This window comes from Doryrhamphus excisus, chromosome 8 (genome assembly GCF_030265055.1).
Source record: "Doryrhamphus excisus isolate RoL2022-K1 chromosome 8, RoL_Dexc_1.0, whole genome shotgun sequence".
In the NCBI taxonomy this organism is placed as follows: domain Eukaryota; kingdom Metazoa; phylum Chordata; class Actinopteri; order Syngnathiformes; family Syngnathidae; genus Doryrhamphus; species Doryrhamphus excisus.
Window position 1 is genome coordinate 1,956,203 of NC_080473.1, and position 27,368 is coordinate 1,983,570.

The 27,368-nt window shown below is 44.7% G+C and overlaps 3 protein-coding genes across 9 annotated transcripts; all 3 read right to left on the bottom strand.

Moving 5' to 3' along the window:
- Positions 1 to 90: 90 nt before the first annotated feature.
- Positions 91 to 5,001, bottom strand: rffl (ring finger and FYVE-like domain containing E3 ubiquitin protein ligase). 3 transcript variants are annotated; one of them, XM_058079346.1, is made up of 8 exons: positions 4,854 to 4,986; positions 3,579 to 3,716; positions 2,507 to 2,685; positions 2,146 to 2,343; positions 1,866 to 2,051; positions 955 to 1,174; positions 692 to 891; positions 91 to 624 (listed from the first exon to the last, which is right to left on the bottom strand). In XM_058079346.1, exons 3-7 carry the CDS (start codon positions 2,681 to 2,683, stop codon positions 707 to 709), a joined length of 966 nt encoding a protein of 321 aa, XP_057935329.1. In that variant the 5' UTR covers positions 2,684 to 2,685; positions 3,579 to 3,716; positions 4,854 to 4,986; the 3' UTR covers positions 91 to 624; positions 692 to 706. The 3 variants fall into 3 exon arrangements, with proteins under 3 accessions (XP_057935329.1, XP_057935330.1, XP_057935328.1); XM_058079347.1 differs by having other exon boundaries at positions 3,579 to 3,712; positions 4,854 to 4,934; XM_058079345.1 differs by lacking the exon at positions 3,579 to 3,716 and having other exon boundaries at positions 4,854 to 5,001.
- A 223-nt stretch (positions 5,002 to 5,224) lies between these two features.
- eif4h (eukaryotic translation initiation factor 4h) lies at positions 5,225 to 10,459 on the bottom strand. 3 transcript variants are annotated; one of them, XM_058079349.1, is made up of 8 exons: positions 10,291 to 10,458; positions 7,932 to 8,116; positions 7,793 to 7,857; positions 7,606 to 7,702; positions 7,155 to 7,229; positions 6,715 to 6,873; positions 6,521 to 6,636; positions 5,225 to 5,596 (listed from the first exon to the last, which is right to left on the bottom strand). In XM_058079349.1, the coding sequence occupies exons 1-8, from the start codon at positions 10,353 to 10,355 to the stop codon at positions 5,591 to 5,593; spliced, it is 768 nt and encodes a 255-aa protein (XP_057935332.1). In that variant the 5' UTR covers positions 10,356 to 10,458; the 3' UTR covers positions 5,225 to 5,590. The 3 variants fall into 3 exon arrangements, with proteins under 3 accessions (XP_057935332.1, XP_057935333.1, XP_057935331.1); XM_058079350.1 differs by lacking the exon at positions 7,155 to 7,229; XM_058079348.1 differs by lacking the exon at positions 5,225 to 5,596 and having other exon boundaries at positions 5,604 to 6,636; positions 10,291 to 10,459.
- A 1,430-nt stretch (positions 10,460 to 11,889) lies between these two features.
- ano7 (anoctamin 7) lies at positions 11,890 to 26,561 on the bottom strand. Of its 3 annotated transcripts, none has more exons than XM_058079325.1 (24): positions 26,415 to 26,561; positions 26,160 to 26,253; positions 25,055 to 25,112; positions 22,369 to 22,499; positions 22,163 to 22,270; positions 21,953 to 22,089; positions 21,780 to 21,837; positions 20,351 to 20,461; positions 20,114 to 20,279; positions 19,877 to 19,967; positions 19,702 to 19,798; positions 19,495 to 19,638; positions 18,361 to 18,498; positions 18,182 to 18,280; positions 17,875 to 17,977; positions 17,459 to 17,570; positions 16,125 to 16,179; positions 15,946 to 16,043; positions 15,725 to 15,870; positions 15,451 to 15,656; positions 15,232 to 15,374; positions 15,068 to 15,158; positions 14,871 to 14,990; positions 11,890 to 13,514 (listed from the first exon to the last, which is right to left on the bottom strand). In XM_058079325.1, the coding sequence occupies exons 2-24, from the start codon at positions 26,247 to 26,249 to the stop codon at positions 13,377 to 13,379; spliced, it is 2,640 nt and encodes an 879-aa protein (XP_057935308.1). In that variant the 5' UTR covers positions 26,250 to 26,253; positions 26,415 to 26,561; the 3' UTR covers positions 11,890 to 13,376. The 3 variants fall into 3 exon arrangements, 2 of the variants coding, with proteins under 2 accessions (XP_057935308.1, XP_057935307.1); XM_058079324.1 differs by having other exon boundaries at positions 26,160 to 26,359; positions 26,415 to 26,544; XR_009131369.1 differs by lacking the exons at positions 11,890 to 13,514; positions 14,871 to 14,990 and having other exon boundaries at positions 15,497 to 15,656; positions 26,160 to 26,359; positions 26,415 to 26,544.
- Between the last annotated feature and the right edge of the window lie 807 nt (positions 26,562 to 27,368).

Genomic DNA, 27,368 nt, shown 5'->3' on the forward strand with positions numbered 1-27,368 from the left:
ATCTTAAGCTGGTCCATTGGCTCAAAAAGGTTGGGGCTCACTTGCTTTTAAGCACGACAGAATCATAAATTTCTGACAAAACAACCAAGAGAAATTGTATTAATTTATTGGACTTATATTTTAGCATCAATGGTTTGATGGTCAGGTTTGAGTGCTGAGACACAAATATATACAACACCAGCACAAGGTTTAAAAATGCTTTCAGTACAAAATGAGTGACGACACGAGGGGAGGCATCCTGACGCCTCGGAACACTTCCACTTTGTTTCAAGTCGCTCCTAAAATAACGTTTTCTTCCAAGATCACCTTGAGTGCAACTTTGTCGCCCCTTCAAGGCTAATGAAAGCATAGTCTGTTTCATTGTTAGCCTAGCGTAGCATTTTAAAGATGGTTACATTCAAGACAATAGCAGCGCAGCAGGGGAAGATGACCAAGTCCGTCTCTATCGTGTAAACGCTAGTGAGCAGTCGCCGTGAAAAAACGGCAGGTTTGTTCTCCTTCAAGCAGCTGATTGGACCTCCCCTCACCCGAGGGTCGAGTTTCCTTCCCCCCCTCCACCCAGCAGTGTGACAAAACACTGAAGACAACAGGTAAAAGGTGGAGGTAGCCCTATTCTTCACAGCCCTACAAAATAAAAGTATGCCGTATTTATGTGTGTTTGGGAGGGGGGGGGCACATGACTTCCTTTTACCTGAGTTGTGTTGGGTCAGGACCGAAAGACGTGGACCGCTCGGATGACGTACTGGCGGCAGATAGGACACTCGCTCATCCTCTTACCGCACTTGGTGCACGTGATCATGTGACCACACTCCAGCAGGACACAGTCAATGGGGGAATCCATGCAAATCCGACAAAGGTTCTCCTCTGGGCCCGCGACACCACCGTCGGCCTCTGAAGGGAGACAACGTTTAGTGATGAGCGGCATCAACGCGCGGCGGGAAGCAGGCGACTTACCAGACAAGTTCTGGTGGTCCTGGAAGAGGCGTGTCACTCGCTCCATCAGCTCCCATTTTTCACAGCATCCTTTGAAGTTGACAAAATTCCTGGCCAGGATTTCCTTCAGCTGCCGCACACTCAGCGCCTCGATGTCACTCGCGCTCATCAAGTCAGACAAAGATGCCCTGCGGCCTAGAACGCCTCCCGCCTCTTCTTCCTCTTCCTCGGGGTCTGATCCCTGGAGAAGAGGGGACCTGTCACATTAGAGCACAGCGAGCTGCGCTAACTAGCATCCAAATGTTGATAGTATCAGTATCAGAGCAATACTAGCCTGATTTGATATTTTTCAGTTCTCTTCAATATTTATTTCCAGATATTAGTATCTATGTTGATTTTTGTCTATTTGTTGCTATCTGCTTGCTCATCAACACAAAATGGGACTGTCCGTTTAACTCCACTTGTTAACACACCTCATACGCATCTGGTCTGTCAGAGAATAAGAGAATGTAGCAAGCGGGATCAGTGTTGCCAACTTAGCGACTTTATTGCTATATTTAGTGACTATTCTGACCTTTACATATATCTTTTTGTTATGTGACTAATAAGCCCAACTGATTTATCGACGGGCCGATTGCATGGAGTGTCAAGCAAGGTGTAACGCCACTTCACAAGAGACTCAACAGGCGTTGCATCACATGCAACATCTGCAGTGTTAGCCAGGGCTCCAGCACCAGCAAAGCAAATTTGTGGCAACACCCAAAAGTTTTGGGTCGTTTTTCAGCCCCCCCAAAAATCCCATATTTGTGAGGCTCTAATGATTATATTAATATGTTACATTATTTATCATACTTACTAGTTTATAACGAGTATCCGGCTCATCCCTACTAGCTAGCGTTCCACTTACAGTAAATGTCTGGGACAACTTTTACCTGGTCCTGCTCTAGGGTGTCTGGATCAGTGGGGGTGCTCTCTGGAGTCTCAACGTGAACAGAAAGCGGGGGCTCAGTGCTGGAGGTGGAAATGTCGGGGATCTGATCGAGGGAGTCAGGGGTTATAGAGGCGGGTTCAGGGGGTGGGGAGGGCTGCTGACCCAGGATCAGTTCCACCAGCTCCTCCTGTAGACAACCACACAGGTGGGGGAAAGGGCAGGGCAGGTGTTAATAAGTCTCTCCCCATCTCAGCTTGATTGACAACCACAGATGTACCGACCTTCTCTCGACATAGGTGGGTGGAGACTTCATGCAGGTGCAGGTAGTCGCGCAGTTCTTTCACTTTGAGCTTCATCAGCTCTGCTCGCTGCAGCAGGTTGCCGTGGAAACGCTGACAGGTGTGACACAGGCGGGGGCGGGGCTCCAGCTGGGCGGAGCAGCGGTTGCAGTAGTTTTTTTTGCAGTCGGCGCACACATGCTATTGGAGAGGACAGTGCCGTTACATTCGTCAAATCAAACTTTCACCTCAGTTATAATAAATAGCAAATAAAAGCTAAAATATATTACAAAGTAATATTTCCTACTCTGACACAACTGTTCTGTCAAGTCAAGAGTTGGAGGCAAAAAAAGGAGATGGTCACCTTGGTGGTGGGAGTGTCCAGACGCCTCCCACAGGCCTTGCAGGTGTGTTCAGGTGGGTGGGAGGGCTGGCTGCTGAAGGCGGAGTTTGTGTAGGACTGAGGGTGTGGCTCAGCACGGCCACCCCTCTCGTCATCCACTGAGTCCAAACACATCCAGTTACAGCACGACGCCCACATGTCTGACAGGAAACAAGAAAATATTTACTCATCTGTCATTGGTCACCGGGTGGGAGACAAACCCTTAAATGCCTGTTAACTGATTATTTAACTCAATTTACATTTGAATCCTCAATTTAACATCACTGTGTTCAAATTTACTAGCACTGTGACCATATATAATGGTCTACATATGTCTGATATACTGCATTTATATCATATTTAAAGTCTACAGTAACGGTCTCCATTGTTTTATACCATATTTGCATCAAATTTATATACCATATTCAATGGTCCACAGACCTCTAGTTGACAATATTTAAATCATTGTCTGTGGTCTGCATCAGGACTGCCCATTACATCGATCGTTAGCTACTGGTCCATAGTGTGGGTCGATCACATGAACGTCACTTTGGAGATGTCGTATGACATCAGTCAGCTGACATAAAGCACCCCCCCCCCCCTCGATTCAAACAGTGAAACGGATGCCTCAAGCCTAACAGAGATGCAAGCGAATTGTTTGATGGCTTTGCTCCACTATACAAATTAATATTTTCTACACTTTCAATAGATGTTTATGGGGTGAAAACAAATACACATTGAGTCAGGACAGAAGCTGTGATCAACCCACAGACAACCGTACAACAAAACATATAACTTGGGCTGTGAAAATCTCTTAAAAGTCAACAGAGTATCTATCACATGTTTTTGATCATCAAGTCCAGGGAAAAAAAGTCAGGTGTCATATTTTTCAAGTATATGATGCAGCACGCTGTGTATTCCTTTTCACCCCACACTAACCACAATGCAAATGCAACATGTAGTATTTCCGGGCAAAAAAATAAAAAAAAGCCAATTCAATTTTAATGACATCTTGTCTGCAGAGAGATATTAAAATAAGTTAATCTCCATATACCTTTTATCTTCTTCCATAGCTCCGGTTGAGTTTGAAAGGCTTTAAGTTGTACTTCGTTTTCCAAACACGAATTGACTTGATGTGGTCCAACAGTCAATATAAATCCGATACGAAATTGAAGATGGAGAAGAAATCTACCTAACAAAAATATATACAAATGAAAATACACCCCATATCATATGGAAAAAATGCATTTTTAAGGACGTCTGTTCACTGTCAGATTTTCTCATGTTAAAATATGGGTTATGCTTCGTGCTGCAGTATGCTTAGTGCAGTGTGAGGAATACACATTAAAAACATGACACTTGAATTTCTTCACTGGGATTTTTGATTGTTGAAATATAAATCGCTATTCTGTTCACTTTTAAAACAGATTTCCACAGCTTAATTTATATTTTGTAGTACTATTGTACTTGCTATGGTTTGTGGGTGAGCGTTTGTCGTGAGTCAATGTTAAAGCAATGGAGACCAAAGGCACTATTTTCCACTCTGAAATCTGCTCTAAATTATTTAATATTTGGGGTAGAGAAGTGACTAAGGTATCAACATTTAATTTCAAGCCAAGCCTTATCATATAGAATTTCTTAGACTTGATTTACATATTTCAACATTGCTACAGAAATGTACACAAATGAAAAAGCACACGAACCTCAACTTGTCCCAGCATCACTGTATTGGTTGAAGTTGTAACGACACTCACTGTGAGAGCCCATCATCTCCAGTGAGGTTATAGTTCTGTACTAAACTGAACTTTATCGACTTCATGAATAAATTAGCGCCACCTAGCAGGGGTCAGTTTCATTGCACCAAACTTAAAACACTGCTATTTGCCAACATTTAACGAGTACTTGTACACTTCATCATATGACGTCTCAAAGTTACTCATGGGGAGCGTCGAGGACATGTTTGTCGTCTTGTTAAAAGACATTTAAAGACTTTCGTTCGAGCGACGGCAAAGTTTGCTTCACACCCACACGGATGGTCGAAGCAAGCCACGACTTAACTTCACTTCCGCCAACTGGATGTCGCCATTTCGAGGTCAACGTATCTTTTCAAAGTGCTTTTTCACAAACTGCCCTGGAAATAAGTTTCTCGGCGACGTACGCCAAGCTAACAGTGCTAGCATCGGGATCGTCGACAAAGCCAAAGCGGACCAGGTGAAGTTTTCACGACGTCTAAAAAAAGTTCGAAAGTTTTACGGGTAAGCCACAGCGACGACACACGTCCGTCGAGTCCCACGGAAGACGACAAAAACCGCACAAGAAAACGTCTTACCTGTTGACACAGTTGTTGTAGCTAGCAGGTGTTGGCAGCTAGCTCGCCAGCAGTGAACAGGAACACTACACCCAGGCGTCAGGTGGCCGCGTGACGTCAACGCGTCAGTTGCAGGTGATGCGGAAAAGGAACGCAGGGGGGGGGGGAAGCCGTTGACGTCATAAGAATGCGCAGTTTTTTTTTTACCGTGGAAATTAAGTGCATGTCCAAACCTAAATCAAATGATGTCGAGTCTAAGAAACTCGACATCACTTCCGACAGCACTTCCGACACCTGCGCAAACCGAATGAAAGTTGAACACATTGAAAATGAAGCAGACTCATTCACTGGTGTCAAGCTAAACACAAGAAACGACCGAACCATCAGAAGCGTTTGATGTGCGATTATTCCGTTTTATTGCCATACTTGTCACAAAGAAAAAAGAAAATATTTAAAACAGCTGTTTTATTTCTTTTGTACAGTAAGAAAGTTTCTGCAACACATGACACAAGAATCAGAACGATGACAGACCCAGACCAGGTCCGAAAGACCAGATAGATACAGGGCAAGGTCTGGACCAGGACCAAGTCCTGACTGTTAGGCTCAAAGGCGGAAAGAAAGTTTAAAAAAAAAGTGATCGTTTGTTTCCTCTAAAAGGTCACAATAACAATTTGGACTCGTCTTTCGTCCTCGTGGTCCACACTGAAACAACGAACGCTTTCTGCTCTTCCGCCGTCTGCTCGCCTGCCGTAAACGAGTCACCGCTGCAAGATGAAAACAAAAACACAGCATGACAACAATGTAGATTGACTTTCTGGTCTCCTTCCTGCCACCAGCGCCACAATCTGGTTGTTTGTTGCTAAGCACGGTCACGACGTGGACGAAAAGATGGGAGGAGTGACAGCAAAACAGAGGAGGGAAAAGATGAGAGCCTAGGTTACAGTCAAGTCATGTTGTGCAGTCGCGCCACCTACTGGCAGAAGTGTTCTTCAGTGTGGACCAATCGGAGAACGTTTCATATTCAAATGTGACTATCACGACCAATTAGAGGAAGCGTAATAACGAAAGCGAAATGACGCTTTTGTTTTGAAATTGTTTACAGGATGAAATGGGTCGCAAGCATCGCCTCTGATCAGACTGATTGTACTTAGGGCGCCCCCTGTGGCTATCGGAAGTGCATCAGTGGGAGGAGCCAGTGAAGCTTCACTGATTATATCCGAGTCGCCACGGCAACGATGAGCAAAAATAGCAAAATTTGTTCAGCTTAAAACAGAGGGGAGGGGCAGGGGGGTTCTGCTTCACGTCTATCGTACAGTACTTCAAACGTCTTCCTGCCACAGTGAATGACAAGTGTATGTGTGTGTGTGTGTGGTTGGGGGGGGGACAGCACAGTAAGCTGACGTGGGGGCGGGGCTGAGAAACCCAAACATGCATTGACAAGCTGCTCGTTGAGTGTGTTAATTATTCTCCCTAAGAATAAATAATTTGCTCCAACTGAGAGGAGGAGGAAGAAGAAAAAGGAGGAAGAGGAAAAGGAGGGTGGCATCCGCTTGGAACAAACTGTGGCGCTCCAACTCATCCCTTTAGTGTATCGTTCTTCGTGTTCAAGTTCACTATCATTGTCATCCTGGCCCCTCCCCCCTCGGCCGCGGCGGCCTTCAGTCTTATGGTTTTTCCCGGGAAATCACCTCCTCTCGCGGCTTGGCTCCGCCAAAGATGGCGGAGTTGGGGTTGGCGACCTGGTTGAGTGGCTCAGAGACGGTCCGAGGCTTCAGTCGCAGACGAGGCCGCTGTGCCCGTTCCTCTGCAACGACAAAAACAAAACAAAACAATGGCAACGGCGCCATCTGTGCAAACAATGAGACCAAACATAATCCAGTACCTTCAGACGGTTCCCTGAAATCTGTCATTCCTCCACGAGGTGGACCGTCCCTGAAGCGACCCATTGAGCTTCCGCCTGCGCCTCCCCCCCTTCTGTCACCGGGACGACCGCCGCCGCCTCCACGACTCCGCCCTCCCATGTAGTCGTCGTCTCTGTAGCCTACAAAAAACGGAGCAGGTCAGGCGGTGAACGAACGAAAGTGAAAAGTATGATGGACGCAGCAGGTCAACGGTCACGACCACCTAAAAGAACAACACTCGTGAAAGCATCTTCATTTTTTTTCTACTCAGCGCGCTTTGATGTTTGGTCACGTTCACACTGCGTGACATGTCCCCACGCCCCAAGCGTCATCCTCATGTGCCATTTTCATGCGTAAACATGATTGAAGCGTCCTGTCATCTGATTGGCTGATGACCAGCAGCACTTTGATTGGTCCGCACCTCCACCCGGCTGATCGAAGAAGTCCTCTCGTGAGTCACGCCCTCCTCGGGGACCACCACGATAACTCCCTCGGCCTGCAGACAACACGGGAGTTTAAGACTGAGAGGGGAGGAGCTTCACATTCAACGGGGGGAATAGAAAGTGAAGGAGGAGTTTCACAGAAGGAGGATCCCGTGGAAGGAGTTGAAGAGCAGAAGAGGCGGAGGAGCCTGTTGGGTGTTAGTAGTGCGTCAGCCAATCAGATGTTAGGACATTCGACGCAGGTTACGGCGTTCACCAAGTGAGAGCAAATATTCCTGAGACAAGTGAATGCCTCAAACAAACTGAGGAACACACTAGCTACAACTCCAGTAGGTGACAACATAAATTCCCGGGCGACGTAAATAATGAGTGACAGACACACACACACACACACACACACACACACACAGTTTGTTATTGTATTTGTACCTCGACCATCGTCTTTGGAGAAGCCGAAGCCGGTCCCTCCTCGTGCTTGTCGCCGTCCTTCTGCGATGTCCACCCGAAGAGGTTTATCCTCCAACTCCTGCCGGGTTCAGATGTTGTGGCCGTCACAAACCTTAATCGCACTTTGTGTACGTGGCGTGACTGCAACGCCAAAGCAAGAGCTACTCACAGCACCATCGTATGCCAACGCCTCTTTAAGCGAGTCCAGATCGTCAAACTCCACATAACAGAAACCTGCAAGAGTTCAAAAACGACACGTCAGCCGGCTCAATTATTGCACTACATTAGAGTATAGTACCCCTTCTGACCTTTGAACCTGTCAGTCTCTTTGTCACGCACGAGGCGTACACTGCGGATTTTGAGGTCCTTGAAGATCTTGTCAATGTCGCCCTGCACCGTGTGGGCGGGTAGGTTGCCCACGTAGGCGGTGAATGGCGACTCTGTCGGAAGCTCCTTCAGCCTTCTGCCACCTCCGGGGCCGCCGCCGCCACGCCTGGTGGGAAGACAAGGAATCATGGCAGGTGAGGAAATCCATTGTATATAAATTGCAGCTGCCCCATTCTGTTAAAAATGTGAATCCCAGTCTTCTTGTGCTTTTGGATGATTTTTTTTCATATGTGCGCACAAGGGGTGTCCTGATACAAGTTGTCACTTTTTCCGTATCGACTGATACTGATGTCAGCATGACTCATAAATACCTTTATTTTGTAGTGTGGAACTTATTTTGCAGTTGCTCCTGGTCCCTTGTTAGCACAATAGCACACACTGCTGGATAAAACTGCTAGATATCACATTTCAGATGCAGGCTGATATAATCAAATACTTGTTTTCTGCTGACATCAGGCAAAAAAAATCACTTCGAAGTCAAATCGGGACACCCCTAGTGCATGCTCCATCAGTGTATCACATGCATTATTTTTTTTCTGTACTATATGCTTGCCAACACAGCTCTAAATTGTCCAAAGGTGTGAATGAGAGTTGTCTATATGTGGCCTGCGATTGGCTGGCAACCAGTCCAGGGTGTACCCCGCCTCTCGCTCAAAGCCAGCTGGGAATACAGAAATACATGATATGTACTACTGTCACCTTACTTTCTCATTTTATACCTAGATTATGCTCCTGCGTCGGGGTGGAAGGTTGGACATGTCGCAGTGAAGAGTTGGCTTTATTTTTTACACAACTTCCTGTGTATGATTTTTTCCAATTTTGGCTCATTTGCAATCAAATTGATTAGTTCCAGCTCCAGTAACACGACCCATCTCTATTTAATTGTCATTGTTCTGTAAAAGGGGCAGCACGGTGGTCTAGGGGTTAGCGCACAGACCTCACAGCTAGGAGACCAGGGTTCTATCCCACCCTCGGGCATCTCTGTGTGGAGTTTGCACATGCATGCGTGCATGCGTGGGTTTTCTCCGGGTACTCCGGTTTCCTCCCACATTCCAAAAACATGCTAGGTTAATTGGCGACTCCAAATTGTCCAAAGGTATGAATGTGAGTGTGAATGGTTGTTTGTCTATATGTGCCCTGTGATTGGCTGGCCACCAGTCCAGGGTGTACCCCGCCTCTCGCCCAAGGGATAGGCTCCAGCTCCAGCACTCCCCGCGACCCTCGTGGAGGAGGATAAGCGGTAGAAAATGAATGAATGAATCATACTGTCACAACTTATCATAAGGTTGAGCGATATCAGTATCAGTATTGTAACCGTGAACGATATCACCCAGTTTGTCTATATGGCCACCAGTCCAGGGTGTACCCCGCCTTACGCCCGAAGACAGCTGGGATAGGCTCCAGCACCCCCGCGACCCTCGTGAAGCGGTAGAAAATGAATGAATGTTCTGTAAAAGTATCAAGATGGTGTGACTATACAGAAGCATAATCCAGAGAAGCGATCCCATTTGGTCTGGTTAATGGCGCCCTCTGCCGGGCGTTGCCAAGTAGTTAAATCAATGGACACTATTATTGTATCAACGTTAGACCACTCAGGGATTACATTGGCATTGACCATCCTGTCAACTACTGTCTGAATGACAAGTTCAACTGTGATGGAAATCACAGCAAGCTTAGCTCAAGCCTTTTTAAACTCGGGAAGACACAGCCGAGTAAAGCAATAATAAATGGTGATATGCTTGCTGCATCTTTAAGTAATGATGAACAAAAGTTGGAATCATTAATCCAACATCACATATAACGAACAAGGCGTGTCAGCTTGAAATCAACCGTACAAGAAAAACAAGGAGTGCAGGTTGAGGCTGCAGACAACCGAAGCATCAATGACGTGCACTGGCTCCGCAAGCTTGCGCTGCGTGCGTGGATCCAAGCTCAGCATACCGCCACACCGCACGGAGGCCATGCGGGCCGCCGCCTCCAGCCACTTGCCAGTGCGGAATCAAATGAAATGCCGGGGTCTGGCAAACGTTACTGGGCTGGATGGTGTCCGCATGGCCTGCTTGTTTCAGCATGCAACAGCTAAGTTGTAGTTAGCGTGTTAGCTTACTGACCGCGGTGTTTCCCAGCGCCCCGCCGGCCTCCCCCTACCCCAGAGCCGGCCTGAACACGGGACGGAGCTAAGAGTAAGGCCCAGCGGCCGTGCAACGAGCTTCACGAAGGAGGACGGCGGACAACAAGCCGAAGGTTAGCAAGCTGAAAGTTGCAGGCGGGTGGACTCACCCTCTGCTGCTGCCGAAGCTGCTGTAGGCCCGATCCCGATCATCGTAGCTATCGTAGTCCGCCATTGCTGCTGCTGCTGCTGTGTGTGTGTGTGCGTGCGTGCGTGTGGGAGGGGGTGAGGTCCTTGACGTCACACTGGAAGAGTTTAGGTGTCCGCAGTGCGCCTGACCGCGAAGTGCTTAACTCAAACAGGGGTTTACAAACTTTAGAGAAATTTTTAATTTTGACACACTGTCTGCATTAAAGATGTTTGACCTAATCTAATTTAGGTCAAAATATGTTCCTATTTGTCAAGCCTCCAATTTTCAACAGAAAATGTATTTCTCCCGGTGCCCTACAGTACCAGTATTTTAACTTTAAGTCCACAACCAATACAAAGGGCTGTCCCTTCTTCTTCTACATCTTATAGTGTAGGAAGTGGTTTGGTGATACAGATGCTCGGTTTAGCGACACCCCCTTTATTCAGTACCTAACCAAGGCAGAGAGCACCTTTTAAAGATTAAAATCCTAAAAATCATATTAAAATCATATTAAGGCAATTTGATGCACAACAACTGGTTAAACCGGTCGATCGCGGAGGTGGTACTGGTCGATCGCGACGTGACATTAAAAAAATATCATCCTAGCATCAATGCCGTCACTTGATTGATATACAGGGCAGCCATTCAGATGACAACTGAATGTTGCCCTTCGGGCGACCAATCAAATCAAACAACGTCTCTAAGTGCAGCAGAACTTACGATGTCAGCCTATCATCCATCCCCGTTACTTGATTGACATACAGGACAACCAGTCAGATGACAACTGAATTTTGACCTTTAGGTCACCGCTCATGCGTAAACAACGATGCAAAGTGCTAAGCTAGTCGGCGAATTGCGAGATTTTAAGCCCTCGCTAAAGTTTATGGTCACTAAAATGAGTGAAGGAGCTGGACCAAGTAAAAAGGCAAAAACTGGACCAAGTAAAAAGGCAAAAAACATATCACTTCGGATATTATGATACGGATATTATCCATGACTGATAAACATTTGGAAGTGTGCTTGAGGCTGGCTATCAGCAGCTACTGTCCGGACTATGCATCCCTGGCTGGTTCAATTCAGTGCAAGTCATCAAAGTAAACTCAGGTAATTACAAAAAATGTTAATAGTTAATTATGTGTGTTTTGCAATATTGGCTCATTTGGTTATGTAAGGTACATCAACATACATTGTACGTACAAATAATCCTCAATACATTTGAAAATAAATAGATGTTTTGCATTTTTGTAGTGGGTAGATCATTTTGACTCGGTCATTTTAAAAGTAGCTCGCATGCTGAAAAAGTGTGAGCACCCCTGTCTTAGACTAATTATGTCTAGGGTTATATGTCCAGCCTTATGACAGTGATATTGTCATAGGGGTCTCATCTCTCGCCAGCTGGTTTTCAGTAGCTCACCAAAGGGTCAAGGAATATTTGCTTAGTGACAAATGACCACAAATAGATGACAGCTCTAATTGTGATGAAAGTTGGAGACCCCTGCAAACCTGGACACAGAATTAATTCTGTTTTAAGCTAAGCAGGACAAAATTTGATCTATTAAAGATATTTATTAGTATTTTTTTCTGTAAATAAATTCTTGAACAATTTATTTCCCATGTATTTGTGTATTTCCAAAACATGCATGCAATTAAAATTCAGGTTTGTGTCAAAATACAAAAATGTTTCACACAAATAAAGCCAAACAAAAGACAATTCACCCAAAATTGGCAGCATAAAACCCTTATGGGAGAATCCCGACTCACTACAGAAAACTCTAGGTTCATCATTTTGTCATTCAAAGTACACATCCAAGAATGTATTCATGCAGGTTGGCTTTGTGTAAGAACGCAAATGGAGAAAAGTAAAAGTGTTATTTTCATCTGCTACATCCATTATGTCTGAGGTGGAAGATGAGCTGTCCTGGCTGGATCACCATTTTCAAGTCTTCGTGCAACACACCGTGCACACTCACATGATTAGCATCGTACAAACATACAGTATGTAAGTGGTCCTATCCCTCCCATTTGACCCCTGTTGGCTCACCGGAACTGACATAAACTGCCACTGGGTCACATGGTTGAAAGCCAGCAATGACTTTTCATCATTTTCATCATTTCTGGTATTTAATGCCCACCACTGTCGCCTGTATTCCATGGTTAACTGGCCCTCAATGCACTCTTGCAGACTGTTTATTTACAAAACTCCTCCATACTTTCAGTCACATCTCAATATTTACAACTTCTGTGCAGTCAAAAGACCTCGTCAACCTGCTAATCCAAAAAATTCCTAATCCTGTCCTTCCGTTTTTTTTCGCTGCAGATTACTCCACTCATTTGTCCGAATCACAACCTTTCCATACTTTCTGTAAACAATAATCCAGGATCATTGCACTTTTACTTTCTATGTGTTTGCCACAAGAGAATTTATCAAGCGTTGGATTGTTCTCTCTTTAATAGGGAACGCAAGTGTGCTTAGACGATCGTGTTTACCTTACTGATGACGTGTTAATTGTAATTCTGCCCTCAAAGCTCTCAATTTACCGGTAGATCTATGTTCCTACCCTCAACTATGGTCCTAAGCGTGGCTGGGCTCTGCTCCAGAATGAAGGTGAGTGCCATCCGGGAGGAACTCGGAGTAGAACCGCTGTTCCTCTGCATTAAGATTCTCACCAAAATGTAATGGGAACATCCTTGAAAAATAGTACATATTAAAAAAAAATAACTTGATCTTTATAAAACAGTAGACGGAAAGTTATTTATAGTATATACAATACAGTCACAGTGTGTGTCAGTGAAAAGTAGACTTGACTTGGCTTAGTGACCATCTGGTGGTGCGGTTACACTTTGTGGTATTATTTTGTGTTCCACTTCTGACAGTTTTTATGCTAGGATGGATATATTATTTTTACATCAACTACTCACGTTTGCCTCCATTTTTCCAGCCTTCTCAGCATGTGTCTGCTAGGAAAAGTTCTATTACAAAAGGTCCAAGTAACCATCACCGTCAACACAGTGGTCTTCCGAGAAGGGCGAGGACTGAACAGCCTCTTCTCCTCCCTAAATGTCCCATCAGCTACCTAATGTATCAGCTTCCTCTGAGATCTCCGTCATCCTTGGTGCCGGGGGTGGGGACCGTCTGGGTTTACGCTGTCGAAGTTCTCCGGCTGTGCCGTTCACCTCACCAGGAAACATCGCTCTCCCCAAGGCCTGGGTGTATCAAACACAGCATCAGCATTTAATGTAGACAACAGTAATGTCGCCCATTTGTGCTTTCTCCCTGATTTTTTGCAGGAAAACACATCTTTATTCACCCTAAGTCAGTAATAATTTACAAGTACAGTACATGATAAGAATACACAGAATAATAGTATAGCATACATATAAAGTAACATGACGTCGGACAGCATCGCCCTGCGTGGCTATGAACGTTAACACAAGTTAATACACAGTTCCAGAGTTTGTTTAATCCCTGATTATTTTCAAGATTTTCCTTTATAAATCATTGGTTGTTCGGGTCAGCAATTTCAGTTAAACACTGTATATCATATAGAACAGGGGTCTCAAACACGCGGCCCGCAGGACACTAGTTTGAGGCCCCCGCCTTGATATGAAAGTTTAATGTTTGATATGGATGCTGTATGGTATCATGTACCCAGAAAAAAGTTTGATTAATGTTCATGTTAAAGGTTAAACAACTGTTAATAGTTATCCTCCCTATCCGTGTGGAAGTGGTAAGTTTTTGGCTATTTAAGTTTAAAGGAAATAACTTGAAGGCTACTGTTTAGGTCGCTAGCTCTCTAGTTTGCGAGTTAGCATGTGTCTCAAGACCCTGCAGTTGCGCAATATGTTGTAAATAAAAAGAGTATAAATGTGACTATAGTCGTGTTTTGTCATGTCTACAGGGCTCTAATAATGCTTTGTTCATTTTAATCTGAAAAAAATAATTTGTCTACTCACCGACTATATGTGGTTTCTTAAGTTTTTATTATTTGCCGTTTTATTATTGTTATATTTATTTATTTATTACTGATTAATTGATTTTCTTTATTCTTGATTTGTTTATTTATTTTTCATCTTATTTTGTGTAGAAAAATAAAAAGTAAGATATTTGAGAACAGTGGAATGTTTTATCAGAGCTTTTCTTGTAGAAAATTGGAACCAAAGCAAAGTTTATTCATTTTTCTGTTTTTAATAAATGCGTTTTTTTGTGTTTTTTTTTTGGAAAACCTGATGCGGCCCAATCTCGCCCAGACCCTAGCTCCAGTGGCCCCCAAGTAAATTGAGTTTGAGACCCCTGATATAGAAGATGGATATTTGAGAAGTGAAATGAAGTTCATAGGATTGACAGAACGAGTGCAATAATTATTGATTTCAATACCATTAGCAACACCTTTATACAACTATATGACCGAGTCATTACGTAGACACGGCATTGGCGACTGCTTGGCTAGCAAGACGGCCTAGCAGCTTGCGGAGCCGCAGACCTGCGTACCAACACTAGCTGCTTTAGTGGGAAATGGAGGAGGTGAAAATATGGATGATTTCCCTTTTGTTACTTCCTACCTGGTTCTCTGCCAGTGCCTCCTTGGCCATGTAATGTTCCCTCTTCATCTTAAGCTCTACATCCTCTGGGATGTCAGGAACCATCATGTCGATCAAACGGCCGATGAAGAAGACCACATGCTGGGGAAGACGCAAAGCTTACAATCAGTCTTTGTACTTGCGGACATTTTATTTCCATGCCATACTGACTTACTGACCTCAAAGATGATTATAAAGCCGAGTCGTATGGCAAGCAAATGAAAATACTCCGGTAGATATTTGCCATTTTCATCCCTCAAACCCCGATATCTGAAACATCCGATACATGAGTACGCAAAACAAGAACCAAATGTGCCAACACTCCCAAATAATGAACTACTACCTGCAGGCGTGTCGATGCTCCCTGGTGTAGTTCCACGGGGACGTCGCCAGGGTGAAGTTGATGTAACCACTCAGGGAGGCGTCTCGGGTGTAGCGGTAGTAGAGGCGGGGCAGGAAGGACGAGGTGAAGGCAATGAGAAAGGCCTAAACGAAACGTGAGAGTTGACTTGCGGAGATGCCGCACACAAACACAAGCGTGCGTTGTCGTCTCCAGGCGTACATTCCCAAGCACGGCCATGTAAGTGATGAACTGCAGGATATCAAACCAGATGCCGATGTCCGGAGCTCGTTCAACCACCGGGCGGCGATATTCGGTGACAAACTTCTGAGCGTCCAAGCGAATCTCCACCCAGTTGTTGATGAGGGCAAAGAGAGGAGCGAGCGGACACGCCGCCACAAAGATGGTGATGAAGCCGAACTGAATGACTGAGGAGGATTCGATGAGACCGGGTGTTAGTAAGTGTGGTCTTTCAGATGACGAGATACAGACTCACCCATCTCCAGGTACTCGCTGAAGAGACCCTCGCAGAGCAGCAGCTGGTAGTCCACCTCCCAAGGACAAGCAGCCTCCTCCCCTCCTTCCTCCTCTTGAACCTCCTTCACCCTCCTCTTCCTCTTCTGCCACCACGCCCTCACCTTCCTGCCACACAGTTTTCACTTTAATATCGCGCTTGTGTGACTTGAGTCCGACCAGGTGTTCTGTGTGGCATCTTACGGCATGATGAACTCCTGGACGTTGTTGATCAGTTGTTTTCCGACCATGATGATCAGCAGTTCCTGAGCCAGCTCAATGAGACAGCCACCTGATCCACACTGCAACATGTTTTTTCTTGTAATGATCTCATTCATTCAGTGAAACCTAGCCCTTGTTGAACAACCATTGTAGCAACTCACGTCTTCATTGCGTACTCCGAACAGCGTATCGTAGTTTCCTGGGTAACCGATGAACCTGGACACAAAACCCAAAATTGGAGCAGGGGCCCCAGCCATGTGACACCTCAATAGGTGGACTGAGGAAGCCACGTACCGACAACAGGGGCCATATAAAGAAACATGCATACGTTTGGACATTATAGTAGAAGATGCTAAAACCAATCCTGTGTAGGTCAATACCGTAATACCTCGTCACTTCACAGTTTTCAAAAATATAAGATAAGATAAGATATGCCTTTATTTGTCCCTCAGTGGAGAAATTTGCATTACACAGCAGCAAGAGAACAGAATCAGTTAAGCAGTACAAAATACACAATATAAAAATAAACAATATAAACAACCTAAGTATTAACAAATTAACAGTTTTACCTATGGTAATATACAAATACATTTTGCAAGATAATATTAAATATAAGATGAAATATATGACCGGTCTATACACTATGAGATCTTGCTAGTGAGTTAAATATGAGACATTATAAAAATACTGCACTTATATTACTGCACTATATACTGCCTATGCAAAGCATATTTAATCAAATGTAGTTGATGCCTTAATCATTTTCAAGCACAACATTTGTTAAATGAACTAAAATATAAATATAAGTAGGGTTGGGCATCGAGCATCGATTGGAACTGGTTCTGACATTCCGTTTCTCCCGGAAGCGTTCATTTTTTAAGTGGCCACTGCCAATGGGCTGCACCATTGTCACCTGGAGCACTTTTTTAAAGGGGACCTATTATGATTTTTCCACGTTTCCGACCTATAAATGTTGATAGACTGTTATATTCTTGTGTTAAACGATGCCAAAGTTTCATATGAGGTTTGCGAATTTGGAAGTGAGCCCTGAAAGAGGTTTGGGATGGCTCTGAACGCTCGGTTTCTGAGAGTTTTTTCTAACACAGAGTTATGTGACGTTAATGCGATCCGGACTTCCTTATGTGGCCTGCAGATTGCCAGCACTCAACGCAGCCCGACATATCCGGAAGTCCTCTGGAGTGTTTGGAAGACATGCCTGGAGGCGGGCCGTAGGTGGAATAAATGAAAGAGACCGTTTGGGTCGGAAGCAGGAAATCCACGGAAATGCTGCACAAAGAGGTGAAGAATCTGGAACATCTAGAAAGCTCTATGTGCCGGTTATCGTGTGTAACTGCTCTCTAAAGGGCAAAATACCGTTTCCGGGGGTAAATGTGCCCGACGTCGAAAAATTGACAAAAAGCAACTACCTCTCGACTCATGCCGAGCTAACAGATCAGCGCCGAGACAAGAAGTTCCTGTGTTGTCTGTTCCTCACCTGCCTTTGAAGAATGCGATGTACACTGGTGAGGAGTAGAAGTTGACAAACTGGAAGATGAAGACTTTGAGGATGAACATGTCTTCATATTTGGTCTGAGTGCGATGCATCTCTAATGCAAACACACAACCAGGAAACATGTGATGACACACACACACATATAACAGTGGCACAAGATCGCTCTTAAGTGTTTGACACTCAAGTCAAACCTGCTTTTGTTGACAGCCCTTGGACTTGCTGACTCATGTCGACATGAGAAGTAAAATAATAATAAATAATAATAAAATTGTTCTACTGTATTTGTTTCACGGTGATCTCATTTTTATTTTCGAGAAGCCAAAGTCTGACCCCCCAAAATTCAGCTCTAAAGCAATGATACTGAAGGTTTGGGGGCAACAGAGGAAGGTGTGACTCACCCCAGCGGGTGAGAATGTGGGCGAGTGAGATGTATACTCGGGACAAGATGAGAATGACCAGCAGATTCAACACGGATCCTGTCAGACTCGCAATCCTGCCGGCCTAAAAGTAGACAAAGAAAATGGGGAAGTCAACGAGTGAGGAGTCCCTCCTGGAAGCGTATTAGATCCTCACCCCTTTTCACCTAAAGTAACAAGGAGCCTACATGGTAACAACAGGGGGCGCGCTCAGCAGGCAAAAAATGTGCCGACCTTGGATTTAGTCAACATTTTCATAGTGTAGCAAAGTTCAGGAGATCGAGCTCACAGAGAAGATGAAGAAACTGTAGTTGGCCTTGGAGATCACGATACTCAGGATGGAGCGATACAGGATGATGGCGATGAGGAACATCAGGACCACGACCACCTGCACGAAGAAAACCCCACAAAGTGTGCAATCCCAAGGTCACTAAGAGTCATCTGAAAGTCTGAGGTCAGTGGACTCACCATGATGATCATAATCATACAGCCGGTTAGCACGCGGTTTAATCGCTTGCTTTCAGGGAAGTATGGTTCCTCAGCACCAGTCAGTGGGTTCCTCATGGTCATTGGTGCCATGGTGGCAAACTCTGGTCGAGGTCGCTCCTGTAGGAAAATGGAAAGGCAGTGAAGGCCAGAGTTATTCATCCATCCATTTTCTATACCGCTTATCCTCCCTTGGATCTTCTGGACTGGTATCCAGCCAGTCACAGGGCACATATAGACAAACAACCATTCACACTCACATTCATAACTATATGGACAATTTGGAGTCGCCAATTAACCTAGCATGTTTTTGGAATGTGGGAGGAAACCGGAGTACGCGGAGAATCAAATCAAATCAAATCAACTTTATTTGTATAGCACTTTTCCTGCAAAGACATGCAACACAAAGTGCTTTAGAGAATTAAAACAATTACCACAATTAAAAGGAAAAAACAAAGAAACAAAAGAAAGCCCCTCCTTCCCACCCTCCATACTAGACACACACACACACACAATCACACAATCACACAATCACACACAGTAGGGAGACATGGCATGGCACTGAGGATCAAGGAAACGCCACCTTTGGGGCCGTCCACACTGGGAGGAGCTTCAGGCCGTGCCATCGGGGGACCAGCACCCGGGCCTCCCGACTCCGACAGACGGGTGGACCCCCACATTAAAGGGAGGAACCCCCAGCCGGCCGGGTCGAAGGGACCCAAGGATGGCACCCCCTCAGCAGACCCGACACAGCCCCCAGTGTGGAGGACCCCCCTGAGGAAACACTGGAGTTAAAAGCTGAAGACTAAGAGCATAAAATAGGACTAAAAAGATAAAAACATAAGAAAAGTTTAAAAATATTAGTTAAAAAGGTGTGTCTTTAATCTTTTTTTTTAAAATATCAACAGTCTCCACAGTCCTGAGGCTCTCCGGCAGGCTGTTCCACAGGTGGGGGCCATAGTGACTGGAAAACCATAGAAAAACCATAGAAAAACCATAGAAAAACCATAGAAAAACCATAGAAAACCTATGCACGGGGAGAACATGCAAACTCCACACAGAGATGGAAGGCCAGAGTTCATGTAAAAATGTGTGATACACATGTGGTTCAGGTACCTCAATTTCCTGGAAATCGGAGCAGTCCCAGCGGTGGGACAGAGATGAACATGTTCTCTTCCAGTACTCCAAAAAGGTGACAGCCCACAAGGACATGAAGACACTGAGAAAAACTGTCCCTCCATTATCAAAAAGAATCCCTGCCTACAGATGGACAGTCAGTCAGGTGAGCAGTGACAGTGGGCCGGTCAGAGAAACGGCCAGAACCTTGTATGTTATGCAGATGCTGGAGTAGTTCCAGGAAGAGCAGATGTTGCAGAGAGGACACATGATGAAGTCGCCGCCACTGTTACATAACTCCTTCCTACATACACAGAGACACAAGTCAACAATGCAAATTGGATAATGGGTCACACTTTACCTCACGAAGATGTCTACATACGCTGGAACGTCAGTGGTCATCAGCCACAACCCTGCCAGGAAAACCAAAGTTCCAACAAGCGAGGCCGGCACCAGCCAGGCAGTGTAGAACCCTGGAGTAAGTCACCATGAAATTATACCGTCACTGTTTTGAAACATGCGATTGACACAGTTTGTCATCATGAAACATACTGTCAGTTACTACGGAAACATTCATAGGAACAATGTGTCGCAGTGACGCTGGACATGCTCTTATTACCTAGCCATGCAAAATAAAGCGCAATCTTCTCTCCAAAGTATTCCCTGATGTGATCCAGAGGTTGGTAACGTTTCCAGCAAGACCACTGGGCCCAGTATGCATATAGGATTTGTCTGAGTGTCAGAGACTCAGGGACGACCGGGGAGCTGGGTAGCTGGAATCCACCCTGTCAGAGCGACATGTTTAATAAAAGACTTCATGGGGCTGAGTTCAGGATCCTGAAAGTCGGGAGCTGACCTCATGCAGTGGGTAGGCAGATGTGAAGACCTGCTCGTTCAGCAGCCGGTCGATTCCAACCTCACCCTTGGACACAGAGCCATAAGGAGTCCTGGCCAGGATCTCGTAGAGCTGGAGGGCACACACAAGCGGCAAAGCTAACTGTTTTGCTTCCGGTCTCTCAAGGCAGGAGGTGTGTTTGGTCGTGTTTTTGCTTGATTTGTGTGGTTTTCTTTGTACATCAAGGTACAATGAATGTGCATTATTTCCAGGCTTTGGCGGACCACATAAAATGACATGGGGTGCCAGATGTGGCTCATCGGCCTTGAGTTTAACATCCAAGATATGGCTTGTGAAACCCATCAATGTGTGTGTGTATGTGTGTTTTATCGTGTTTTTGCTTGATTTGTGTCATTTTCTTTGTATATCAAGGTACAATGAATGTGCATTATTTCCAGGCTTTGGCGGACCACATAAAATGACATGGGGTGCCAGATGTGGCTCATCGGCCTTGAGTTTAACATCTAAGACAGGGGTCGGGAACCTTTTTGGCTAAGAGAGCCATGAAGGCCAGATATTGTAAAATGTGTATCTGTGAGAGCCATATATATTTTGAATGCAATAAAATGTGTGCATTTGTATGTAAGACCAACAGTTTTAGATATAATGGGCTCTAATTACGTAGACCAGGCACACTACCCCACGCCAAGGGGGTGTGGCCAGCACACTTTCGTGAGCAGCGCAGTGTCTAATAATAAATCAAATACTTGCTGCCATTAATGCAACTTCTGCTGCTGCATAGTTTTGAACCGTATTCAGTACACGTATTTCATTCTTTTGGCCATCTTCACCAGAAGGCTTGGTTCTGCAGCTTTAGCTATTTGACTAAAGGAGGAAAGTTTACATTTACATGTTTTTTTGACATCTCAATGACCGAGGTAGACTACCGCATTACCCAGTAATAATCAAGTTTTGTTGTTTGACCTGGAAAATATCATCAGGAAAGATAGATATGGTTGGCCGTATTGCAGCAGAATATAGATGGACGACTTAAAATTCATAACAAAGTTGTTGATTTTGAATATTATTTTTAACAGTCATTTCTGTGATGGTTTACTTTAAAACGTTAGCAAAAATGCATTTTTATTGTGGTAAGAAATGCTTGAGAGCCAGATACAGTCATCAAAAGAGCCCTACCTGGCTCCCGAGCCATAGGTTCCCTACCTCTGATCTAAGATATGGCTTGTGAAACCCATCAATGTGTGTGTGTGTGTGTGTGTGTGTGTTTGACGAGGAGGTGGAGTCACATCCGTCTGCTGACTGAAACATCCTGAAGTCTGACAGACAATCAGGATATTTCTGACTTGTAAACGTTAACTTTGTTTGCAACTCAGGCGATGAAATTGAAACAACAACACAATGCAGTGAGAACAAAAGTGGGTCGACTCACTATTTGATGTCTTTGAGTTGTCTTGAAGAACGTCTCTCTGTCCTCACTACCCAGAAACCTGCAATACATAAAGACAAGAGAAGAAAACTGCTACCCAATGCTGAAAAGCACAACCTGTCATGTCGATGTCGTGCTTGCATTGTGTGTTTTTAAGTGAGAAGAGGAAGCAGAACCTCTCTAGCTTGTTGTTCCGAAACTGGCAGGTGTAGAAGTCCGGTGGAGGATTAGGGACATCCTGGCTCATAGGGTTGGAAACCGACACATACTGAAATATTTGGGCGGACCAGTTGGTGTATGAACTGTTGACAACCTGCAGGATGAGGGCAAATGAGAAGACACCAAGATGAAAGTTGTCTGTTCCTCTGTCTATTTGTCGTCCGTACCTGCAGGGGAACTCGCAAGCTGATCTCCTCAGCATAGTAACAGAGGACGCTCCAGGGGGCACTCAGGAGGACGAAACAGATCCTTGCCTTAGCCTGGACCATGTCCCTCTGGACAATGACATCATAATGTTAACATAACATTAGCAGCCAGAAGCAGATGATGCTAGTGAGTCTACATGAGGCCGGGGAATATTTGTTTCCTTCACCTTCTCCACCAGGAGTCCAGAGTATTTCAGTTTCTTCAGGAACGTTTCCCTCCACTTGCTTTGGGCGGGGTTAATGGCTGTGCTCTCTTCCTTCTCTGAGTTATGAGGCTCTTCCCACGCCAGAACAAAATCTGTCCAATGTGCACACAACATCCGGTTAATAACTACAACACTTGGGTTGCCAAAAATGGAATGGTCCTGTATTTAGAAACAAATGTATGCATCTTGTATGGAGTCTAAAAGGGACACGCTTTGTCCCTTCTTATCGTGAGAATGAAAAATAGCTTTGAATTCATAAATGACATTTGAGCATTTTACATGAAATCCTGTTGCAAATGTCTTTCTTTCCAGGCAGGGGGGCACGGTTATGATCCCCAGTCAGGGTTGCATCAGCCTGAGCATCTGGTGTAAACATTAAGCTAAATTATCATGTGATTGTCTCACTTTGCCAACCTGCTTCACAAATAGCGGGACGGGCCCCCCTGAGGGGAACACGGTGAGTTGTCAGGGGAGGGTGTGCGTGGCACGAGGGACTACATACGTACATATATAAAATGTCTGTTAGTGTCTTGGTTTATGCTTGAATGATGGCGCCAGAAACTTTGTGCAGATAAAATCATAAATATTACAGCTTCTCAATAGTATTTCAAATCTGGGGCATGTTAAAAAATGTCTCATGACAGAAAACAGAAAAACAGAAAAACAGAAAAAAAAACAGAAAAAGCGAGCATGACAAAAAACAACTGAGAACCACTGCCATAACAAAAAAAAAGCTGAAAGACAGTCATTAAATTTATTCTGTTAAGTTTGTCTCACAACGGTCTAAACCAGGTGTGTCAAACATACGGACCGGGGGCCGGATCAGGCCCACAGATGGGTTTAATTCGTCCTGTGAGACGATTTGCCCAATGTCTGTGTAAACAAAACACGAATATCTTCCATATGCAGTTGGAATTGCATGGGTGACTACATCTTCCTTAATGGCAAGCACAGGCATTACAGGTTTTTTTTTTTTTAATATTTAGTAGCAATGTGTTCAGAGGCTGATATCCCATTAAAGTTAGCCACTTTCTGACTTTCTGATTCTAAATGTGCTTTACAATTTCTATGTCATTACGAATATGGATTAAGTTCTGTATCTTTTTATACAAGACTCTGCTGAATTTAAATTTGATATTGTCATATTGTGATACATGTTAAGGTCTTCGAGACGCTCCCCTCTGGCAGGAGGCTGCGGTCCATCAGGACCAAAACCTCACGCCACAAGAACAGTTTCTTCCCGTCTGCCGTCAGCCTCATCAACAAGGCCCGGAACCCCACCTGACACTCTTCACACCCCACCTCTGCCTCATCCTGCCACTTTGACACTTTGACACTTTCATTGTATACGTTACATTAACGCTCAGTTTGGACTCTTGGGGAAAACAATCAGACTGCACTTCCGGAATAACAAACAAAAACAGACTGTGTACATATATTTATACTGTTATTCTGTATATTTTGTATTTTCATATTTTGTATTTCATATTTTGTATTCTCATTCTTTTTTAATAGATGTGTATGCACCTACTACACCAAAACAAATTCCTAGTATGTGTTTGATCATACATGGCAATAAACCTTTTCTGATTCTGATTCTGATTCATATCCTATTTTATATTATTTATTTGTTTTATCGGAATCATGGTATATAATATATCTCATGATTTTACTGATCCAGCCCACTTGGAAGTAGATTTTCCTCCATGCGGCCCTTGAGCTAAAATTAGTTTGACACCCCTGGTCTAAACCCAGGTCAAGTTCCCTCTTGTATCTCTCTCGCCCGGAAAAGGGTGGAGTGTCGTCTCTGGGTCAAGGATAAGATCCTGCACCAAGTGGTCCCAAAGTCGAAGTAACTGGAGTCTTTGCTCACGAGTGAGGAAAGGACGGAACGTAAGATCATCAGGTGGATTGGTGCAGCATCTGCAATGATGCGGACCTGGGCCAAAATGGGTCAAGGCCCAGATCCTGCCCTCATTTATGGTCATGAGCTTTGGGTAGTGAAGATTGTGAGCACAATGAGATTTCTTCTTAGGATGGCTGGGCTCTCCCATAGAGATAAAGTGAGAAGCACTGTCATCCAGGAGTAGAACTGCTGCTCTACAACACTGAGAGGAGCCAGATGATGTGGCTTGGGTATCTAGTCGGGATACCTATCGCACGCATTCCCTGGGGTGGTGTTCACGGTACATCCAACTGGTACAAGGCTACAGGCAAGACCCAGGACACATTGGAGAAACTATGTCTCTCAACTGGCCTGGGAATACCTCTGGATTTGCCGGGAGGAGTGGCCAATTTAGCCAGGGAGAGAAAAGTCTTGGCTTCCCTGCTTAGGCTGCTGCACCCATGACTCGACCTTGAATAAGTGGGAGAAGATGGATGGATGGCCACACACAAAAAAATGGCCACGCCAACAAGGTGTCACTTATTCATTTGTCAGGGAGTCGGCAACGCTATTTCACGTGCCGACCATAAAGCCTAGCTTCATGTGATTACATCTCGAGGACACTCGGAGTGCTTGAACGCGCAACAAATGAGTCATGCTGCGACTGTTTCACTTTCTTTTCTCAAACATCACTCTTGTCACACCTGTTTGCTCGGGACATGTCAGCTAATATTGACTCAACACAATGTTTGTTTGACTCACCAACCCGAGTCGATCCGTCACTGAACATGTTTCTGTCCCGCGGCGCCACAGGAGCATTCTGGGAAATATGCAAAGTTCAGTCGGGACATTTTTTTAAGCACTTTCTTGAATGTCAACATTTGTTCTCCCTGAGCGGATGACTTCCTGGCCTTAATGATGTGATTGTTTTTAATCAACGGTGGAAAAACATGGACCTCCTCACACACTTCCTGTTCCAAACAAAGTCAAAACAAACGCACACAGTTTTAATTTGGAGCCAAACTGCAAGCCAACTAACAGCTTGACTAGCTTGTTGGATATTTTCACCAATTCTATCTTAATAAGCATATTTCATGCACTCTAAGACGGTAATCATTGTAGCTAAATGCTAACAATTAATAACTGACTGGGGTTTTTTTCTACATAACCATAAAACTATGTATAAACTAACTCAGACGAGGGAGATCATGGGAGGCATCGTAACAAAACAGAAGGACGAGCGCCAAAAGACCAAGAACCGGATGTGGGGCCGTTTTTTCAGGAGGACTCCAAGAAGATTAAAGTAAGCTGGCCTATTAATCGAATATTCACTCATTCATTTTCAACCGCTTTTTCCTCGTGAGGGTCGCGGGGGTGCTGGAGCCTATCCCAGCTGTCTTCGGGCGAGAGGCGGGGTACACCCTGGACTGGTGGCCAGCCAATCACAGGGCACATATAGACAAACAACCATTAATCGAATATGCTAAGTTTAATTTTATACTGACCTAAAGATTCTCCCGCAAGGCCCTACAAGTTGCCAAAGCAGGTGTGACCAAAGTGTGGCCCGTGAGCCTTTTGCAGAACGCAGCTTATCAGTTAATGGCCCACGGCATATATTAAAAATACAATCAAACCAGACCACAAGGACGAAAAATGGAAAAACAAACAAAAAATATGAGAAGACAGAAATGGTGATATGAACAATAACACGCTTTGTCACATGCCTTCCGGAAACTATCATATTTTTCCCTTTCTATCCAGCCACTCTCCCATTTAAATAGTTCCAGTTGTTAGTCTGTCACTCTTTGACATGTAAGAAATGATTCCATCAGTGTGATGTTGATGATTAAAAAAAAAAAAAAGTCACCATGGTGATGTTTCCCTCGATGATGTCTGGCTTGGTTTCCATGGTTTTCATACTGGTACTGTTCACCTCCTGCTCCCCCCTCATCCTCATCCTCCTGGACCGGGAGAGATTCTCAGCATCTCAGAATTGCACTTTGTTGACAAGCACCACCTCCTGTTTGCCACTGTGCTACTTCCTGACGTCTCAACGGTGACTCCAACCTTCAGGGAGTGGATCTTAGCTGAGAATGAACTTGAATATCAAAAACTGACTCACCGCTCTCCTGGGCCAGTCCTCAAGTGGACGAATCCCCAAGTGAGTCCTCAGGTGGATGAGCCCTCTGGTGGACTAGTCCTAGGTGGACGTGTCTTCAGGTAAGAAGAGACAGTTGAAACAGCAGCTGTTACAATATGTATGCTGAGTTCAGCAGTTGCCCCCAGTTTGCTTACTAACCCCACCCTTTCAACGAACCCGCCCACCCCATAACAGTTATTTCTGATTGGGTCTTTTATTGTGAAGGGTTGGATATGTGGCGTGAACCTATCTGTGGCAGCGCAGTCCGCTGAATAGCGCCCTCTGCTGGCAAATCCCGGCGTAACAGAGAATTATGACACAGTAAGTGCTCTCCAAAATGCAACCCGCCGTACTTTGTGAAAGTAAAACAACGAAAAAAAACTTAAAATGATTGTCTTTTAACAATAAAAAAAATGACACCAATGCCATAGAGCCCCGCACACCTTTATATTTTCATTTTTATGACCCAAAGTGGCAGTTACGAGTTACTTTCCCCAAAATTGAATTAATTTAATTAGTAATAGAATTACTCCTTCATAAAATATTGAGTTGCCAGGGAAAGTAATGATTGTGTTACTTTTTGGAAAATTTGTGATTTAGTTTTGTAGTGGTACATGCCGTTGAGAACGGCTGTATTAGATTCAGCCTGAGGGTTGAGTTTGTGACTTGTAATTCTCAGCCAAAACACTAGGGGCAGCGTTTTCCTGAGAGTCAGCAACCACAACTCTCGTTGCCTCGCTATTTAGCTTCCTGTGTGGTAGTTGTAGTAAACAATGGCGACCGAAGCCACATCCAGATGATTGGCATACAATACTAATAATCCCTCCTTAATTGCAGTTAATTGGTTCCAGACTCGACCAAAGTAGTAACCAGCTGCTTATGTGGAGATGTTGAAGGGGGCACTCCTCATGACTGAAGGCCCTGATCTAAATCCAA

Excerpts from the sequence above, each read along its gene's own strand:
- rffl (XM_058079345.1), bottom strand. The coding sequence starts at position 2,683 with ATGTGGGCGTCGTGCTGTAACTGGATGTGTTTGGACTCAGTGGATGAC. Across the intron at positions 2,344-2,506 it reads TGGACACTCCCACCACCAAG|CATGTGTGCGCCGACTGCAA; the intron begins GTGACCATCTCC and ends CCTCTCCAATAG. Across the intron at positions 2,052-2,145 it reads CCCACCTATGTCGAGAGAAG|GAGGAGCTGGTGGAACTGAT; the intron begins GTCGGTACATCT and ends GGTTGTCTACAG.
- eif4h (XM_058079348.1), bottom strand. The coding sequence starts at position 10,355 with ATGGCGGACTACGATAGCTACGATGATCGGGATCGGGCCTACAGCAGC. Across the intron at positions 8,117-10,290 it reads AGCTTCGGCAGCAGCAGAGG|GCGTGGCGGCGGCGGCCCCG; the intron begins GTGAGTCCACCC and ends TCTTCCCACCAG. Across the intron at positions 7,858-7,931 it reads AGAGACTGACAGGTTCAAAG|GTTTCTGTTATGTGGAGTTT; the intron begins GTCAGAAGGGGT and ends GAACTCTTGCAG.
- ano7 (XM_058079325.1), bottom strand. The coding sequence starts at position 26,249 with ATGAGGATGAGGGGGGAGCAGGAGGTGAACAGTACCAGTATGAAAACC. Across the intron at positions 21,838-21,952 it reads CGGAACAACAAGCTAGAGAG|GTTTCTGGGTAGTGAGGACA; the intron begins GTTCTGCTTCCT and ends TATGTATTGCAG. Across the intron at positions 20,462-21,779 it reads CAACTCAAAGACATCAAATA|CTCTACGAGATCCTGGCCAG; the intron begins GTGAGTCGACCC and ends TGTGCCCTCCAG.